Source organism: Chiroxiphia lanceolata, chromosome 2, assembly GCF_009829145.1.
Source record: "Chiroxiphia lanceolata isolate bChiLan1 chromosome 2, bChiLan1.pri, whole genome shotgun sequence".
Classification (NCBI taxonomy): Eukaryota; Metazoa; Chordata; class Aves; order Passeriformes; family Pipridae; genus Chiroxiphia; species Chiroxiphia lanceolata.
The window spans coordinates 102672548-102678677 of record NC_045638.1 but is presented as its reverse complement, the minus strand read 5'-3'; the positions used below and the strand labels follow the sequence as shown (position 1 = coordinate 102678677).

The 6130-nt window shown below is 41.8% G+C and overlaps 1 protein-coding gene across 5 annotated transcripts in view; it reads right to left on the bottom strand.

The window, feature by feature from the left end:
- Positions 1-6130, bottom strand: part of NECTIN3 (nectin cell adhesion molecule 3) — a 120324-nt gene that overhangs the window by 33052 nt on the left and 81142 nt on the right. The window contains exon 11 of one of the 5 annotated variants that reach the window (XM_032677763.1): positions 124-440. The exons of 3 other annotated variants lie outside the window; for them this stretch is intronic. In XM_032677763.1, coding sequence (XP_032533654.1) covers positions 402-440 — 39 coding nt within the window. In that variant the 3' untranslated portion in view covers positions 124-401. Of the gene's footprint in view, positions 1-123; positions 441-6130 lie in introns of those variants that run through there. One more of the 5 variants, XM_032677767.1, reaches the window with a different exon arrangement.

Sequence of the window (6130 nt, the reverse complement as noted above, 5' to 3'; positions counted from 1 at the left end):
ATAGAAGTAGCTTCTCTGAGAAGCCTAAGACATTGTATTAAATCCATATAAACACATCAGGTTTTGATTGCTGCTTAGGAGTAGTTACAATATGTAGCTCTAAATTATTTAACATAATTGTTTACTCAGTAATTTCAGGTTCCAGCACCAGGTAAAGACAGATATGTATGACCTAAATCATCCTAAAATATCACAGCTACTGGAAGCTATTTACAATAGTGCTTCCATGTGAAAGATGCATGCTCTGGAGTTGGAGTACTTCTCAAGGAGGTCAGAATCAGCATGGACAGTGCTGTGTCCTTCACATCTCCTTACTTACTGCCTTACTGCATTGTTGTACCTAATCAGTCAGCTGGCTTTGAGGAAACCTGTGTCTGGTTGTAGTTGATGCCAACTTTATGTCAACCTCCCAGTTCTATCACATGGCTGAAATTACCCATCTGGAAAAAAAAAACTTAGAAAGAATATACTAGGAACATCTAGTGCTTCCCCTCCCTGCAAATGGGATGAAGCCAATCAACTGTGAACTAAAGTAAGAGCAGAAATTGGCATAAATTATGCAAACTATCTCGACTGAACATTTTTTTCCCTTCACCATATCCATGCTTTACCTAAGGCAGAAAAATTCTTTCAGACAGCTGTTATTTTTTTTGGCTTCTTTCATACATCACCAGGAACACCTCCCACTGGGTTGCTCAGGAGATTGCTAAAATAACATAAGTAATACAGCACAAGTATTCTATCATTAGTCATCGGGATGAAGATCATTCTGGCTTTGTCTACTTCTCTCCATGATTTCTTTCACTGCATCAGTACAGTCCTTTGTTCTCTGTGAACACACTCATCATTCTTCAATCCTTGTAGTACCCATGTGACAAGTTATTACACTCAAAGCCTTATTATGGGCAAAAGGGGAAACACCTCATTTGGGAAGCCAAGAATTCTATGTTAGACTAATTAAAATCCTAACAGCCTAACTAAAATACACTAAAGTGTTATTACAGTGCAGTTACAATGATATCAACCTTCGGAGTCCCAATTATCTAAACAACACCATGTACAGCTCAGCAAAAGAATCAAAGATTGCTATACAAAAGTGTCCTCTGATAAGCTTTCCCTTATCCTGTCCCTTTGACTATCAAGTGTGACAGTAAGTTAGCCCCAAAGATCAGCCTGGGGAGAAGGACAGGGGTTCAAGTTTGAAATAATTTGTTAGCATCCCCAGTCCTTTGCTAGAAGGAGCATCATGTCCATGATGGGGTTTCTTCCTCCCCTTTGCTGAAAAGTATATCATCAATGGTTTTTTCCTTCTCCCTCCAGGGCCCACATTTGAGTAATTTAATAAATTTTCTAGGATAATTGTACACTTAAATGTTTATTCTCTGATGTGCAAGTTGCTATTGCATCCAAATTTGCTATAGGTAAGAAATTCTCTCCATAAATTGAACAGTTCTCCTCTTTCTCTTTGTTACCACTAAAACTGGTTTTGTCCAGCTCTACAGTTCTTTAACTGAGCTGTCAATAACCTTAAGTTTCCAGTATTATTCTTTGCCCCTTTCATTACCATCTCATGTCTCTACTCCTCTACATCACATCCTCTGACTTTTTTTATGGCCTCTACTCTCATACCACACCTACATAATCCCATGTGACTTTATGCTACAGCAATAAATGTTTCATTTGAATAACTGCTTCTTATAATTGCCTATATAAAATTAAGGTAATTCCTAATGCTTATACGAAATTAAGCAAGAGCAAAACAAATTAGGCAACAGCTTCCTTGTCGTGAGGAAAAACAAAACTAATAAAAAACCTGTCACTGATAAACAAACAAAACTAAAGCCCTAGGATGGCTAAGGCAAAATCAGACAAAGCCTAACACAATTCAGTCCTGAGGCCTTACAAAGTAGGCAGGTTATAGGGCTATAATGACCAAGATACCCCACTCTTCCCGAAGCATCATAGCTCAAGTCTCAGTGTCCTAGAGCTTTGTGGGCTCTTGAAGCCATTGAAACGTAGTGGGCACTTGTCTGTGTTACTTCCAGTCCCATATGGCCAATTATATCCCTTCACAGGCAAAGAAAATGCCTAGGAGGTAATTAAAAAATGATTTAGGAAAACACTCCAGAACCCCACCACCCCAGATCCAGCTATAAATAGATGTGAATGTACCAGGTTCTTCAATTTGCTCCAGACAGTCTCTGGTTTGCTTTTGCTTCTGTAAGTGTAGATCAAATTGAGAGGGGTGGAGAGCGTGTCTTTAGCAGCTGGAAAGGGGGAAACTGTGCATCTCCTCAACAGAAGGTGTATTACACACCCCAAGTACCAGTCAGTCAATTCTAGGCTGGGAACCTATCACACTTGTTAGTCAGCCAATTATACTTTTTCTTTTCTGCTGGATTCAAGATCTTGAAAGTTTATTGATGTATGTATCATTTGTGCTCATTATGACAAAGGTTTCATCTACGTAAATTGCCACTTGGTTGTGGTTGTGGCCTCACTTTACAAAAGTTTGCCACCAAATTTCAGTCAAAATTGTCATCAGTTCTCCTGAAATACACCAGGTGAAAACAAACTGCAGCTTTAGCAGAGCACAGAACAGGTCTATGTGACTTTTCAAGCATCCCCTCAATATCCATCCCCAACTAGGAGTGGGAGGGGAAGCTGCTGGTCCACTTTCATCTCCTGAACACAGTGTTTCATGGACAATATCTGAAGCCTGTAAAGTATTTGCAGATCTTCTTCTCATTTGCCTAGACTAACTGGCTTCCACAGAGACTAAATATAGTGGATCTTAATCTACAAGGCTGTGAAAAAGTCAGTCAAGTCCTGACAGCATAAACCAAATAAAATAGGCTCTTTTTCCCTCCCAAGTATAAAGTAGTTTAGAGAAGCAGATGTTACCACCTTATGGCAGAGAAAAAAGGCCACATTTTCAGGCAAAACAGCCCCTTAATACATATTGAAGAGCCTGCACAGTGGAATACTTGGTGTAATCCAGAAAAGTCCAATTTGTGAAAGCAAGTAATTGCCTACAGCTATCTTTTGAGACCTTGAAGGAAAGAAGAAAGCCGTTGAAGAACGTACCCTTCTATGCTCAGCAGGGTCTGCAGTGCTACATCCTCATTATGCCAGGCACCACACAGAGTGCAGCTTGTAGAAGACTGAAGGTTGTAAGGAGATCCTCTACTGTTACATATATTTACCAAACCAGAACAGTCGCTCCATTTTGAGCTAAGCCTATTCACTTTAATCCAATATATACTTGAATGAAGCTGTCCTTATTCAAGCTTCCCTGTCAGACCAATCCAACTCTGCTTTTGAAGAATTGTTGAGGTTGGAAGGAGACTCTTGAGATCCTCCAGTTCAGCCCCTGATCAAGCAGGGTCAGTGGGAGTGGGTTGCAAAGGACTGTGTCCAGTCAGGCTTTGAATACCTCCAAGAATGATGACTCCAAAACCTCTCTGGATCATCCGTGCCAGTGCTCAATCACTTATATAGTAAAAAAGTGTTTTCTTATGGAATTGGATGGAATTTTCTGTGTTTCAGTAGTGCCCACTGCCTCTTGTCCTGCCACTAGGTACTACTGAGAATAGTTTGTCTTCTTGACTCCCATCAGATATTTATACACATTGATAAGATCTCCACATGCTTTCTCTTCTCCTGGCTGATGAGTCAAAGATGTCTCACAGCCTTTTCTCATGTGAAAAATGCTCTGTCCCCTTAGTCATCCCTGTGACCCTTTGCTGGACTGTCTCCAGTATGTCCCTGTCTCTCTTCTACTGCAAAGCTCAGCCCTGGACACATCTCTCCAGATGCAGCCTTGCCAGCTGAGCAGTGGGGAAGGATAACTTCCCTCAGCCTCCTAGCAGCTCTCCTCCTAATGCAGTCCAGGATGCTGATGGTTGCCTCTGCCAAGAGGGTGCACTGCTGGCTGGCCATCACCTTGCTGTCCACCTGGACTCCCAGGTCTTTGTCTGCAAAATCACATGATCTGTGATTTGAGCCTATAAACACACACGGGTGCAGGAGAGAGTCCTTGTTTCTGGCAGTGAACACTTGTGTCCAGAAGATGCGCAAGTGTCACATTGGGGTAATGGCACCAGGTGGCTGGAGTAGCCAGCGTGCTGTACCAGCATTCATTCATCGCCCCTGACATATTTGGTATATTTTATTTTCCTCCAAAGAATGGCAGGGAGCAGGTGGAAAGCTTTTCAACACAACTAACTGGCTGATCCTCCCTGAAAGTTCACATACTATTCCCATAGTCTTCTGAATTAACTACTCTTTCCAGTGGGTTTGAGAACACCTGGCTGCCCACATGCTTGGCGTATATGCAGTAACATGAGCTCTTGATCCAGAAGCTGAGAACATGTCTTCAAATTTCCAACAGCAGTTGGAACCACCTATAATCTAAACCTGAGAATCCTTAAAGAGTGCATTTTAGCCAAAAACTTCCCTGGCTGGTATGGTATCATGCCTATGCCGTGTTTATTTCCTGTGCTTCAGACTCAGATTCAGCACCAGGCTGAAAACATCCATTGCTGACAGAGGACAAAAAGCAGGATTAGTCACATTCGAGCAACCGCTTCCATACCTTCTTCAACTTTAGGAGCCTTTGAGTACTTGCCACGTTGTTTCTCCTTTCATCTCTGTACAAGTCATTGCTGATTCACAGAGGTAGAAGAGGAAAATAATGAGGGAAGCGTATATTTTGCAACACTAAAAAAAGAGATATTAGTTTTCCCAGCTGGAAAAAGCAAACAATAGAAACAAAATGAAACAGTTATGTTTCTAGTCGAGCTCAGTCAAGCCTTGTAGATCCTCCCACACACTCACAAAACTCACCCTCCAGGTCTGTTTGCAACCAAGTTGCAATCCACCACATGCCATGAGGACCTGAGTCTGCTCTGCATGACCCATGTGCACAAAACTCAACAGCAGTCCTCTTTTTCAGTTTATCTGAGAGAAAAATCTGTGGTTTCTCTGCATACTAGTTGTGCTGAGCCAGGGACAAACAAGGTGGAGCACTTTGGAGTGGCTTCCTGCTAATGAGCTAAGATTTCCAAAGTGGGCTCAGGCAGATGCAGCTATAAAAGTACTGTAATTCCAATTCACTGGCCTCCAGTGGAAATGAAGCAATGAATAAGACAGCTGCTTAAGAGCTATCCAAGAAAGAAAACTATGATTAATGTTTGTCTTATTGCCTTAACATCTTCCTTTTTTCTTTTATACAAGGCAATATGTGTGTTCAAAGTAACATTCAAAGAAAATATTTCATTACTCATTTTTCTTCCATCCACAAAGCTAAATATCATCTACATCAAACAAATGTATTTCTGACCTACTGAGGCATGTGGATATGCAATGAGCATGTTTCCTTTCCCTTCAGTTTAGCTATGGTGCTGAAATGATCACACTTTCCACCCACAAGTCCTTCAAACCTTTAACTTCATACAACATCCAAAGTAATTCCTGCATGATCTAAACCAAGTTTGTAAAAGCTGTCATCATTTCTCATCCCCCTCATATAACTCGGTTGTTTGATCAACATGCCATGAAATAGCTACAATAAACCATCGACCCACTTGGCATGGAACCAGTGGGCTGAGCAAGGAAACCTCCCATTGCTTTAGTGCCAAGGGACGTGCTTCATCTGCTGCTTACAGTATAATACAGCATTTTTTTCAATACATCAGTCATAGTCTATATTGGGGTCACAAGTTATTCACAGAATCAGCTCTGCCTTTCAGGAGCAGCAGCCTCTGAGCACCAGCCAGCTCATGGTACTCCACATCCTCTCGCATTCACGGAACTGAGTCAGGCTCCTGTGCAGGGATCAAGGTACAGAGTCACACTTTTTCTGGACACAGGCTCATGTCAGCCCTCTGATTCCTCTGGGATCCTGCCCGAATTCTTCAGCTGCTATAGCTGAGGGAAGAAAGGTGTGGAAACACTCCTCTCCAGTAGTAAAAATGGAGGCTCAAATTCAGGCAAGTCCCATTCTCTAAATGAAGCTGAGAGGGATGCAACCCTTTCTTCTAAAACAATAGCTGCTCTGTCAAACACTTATTTTAGCTTATTTTATTAAGGCAGAGAGGCTTCTTTGAGCCCTCTGAGACAAGTTGCA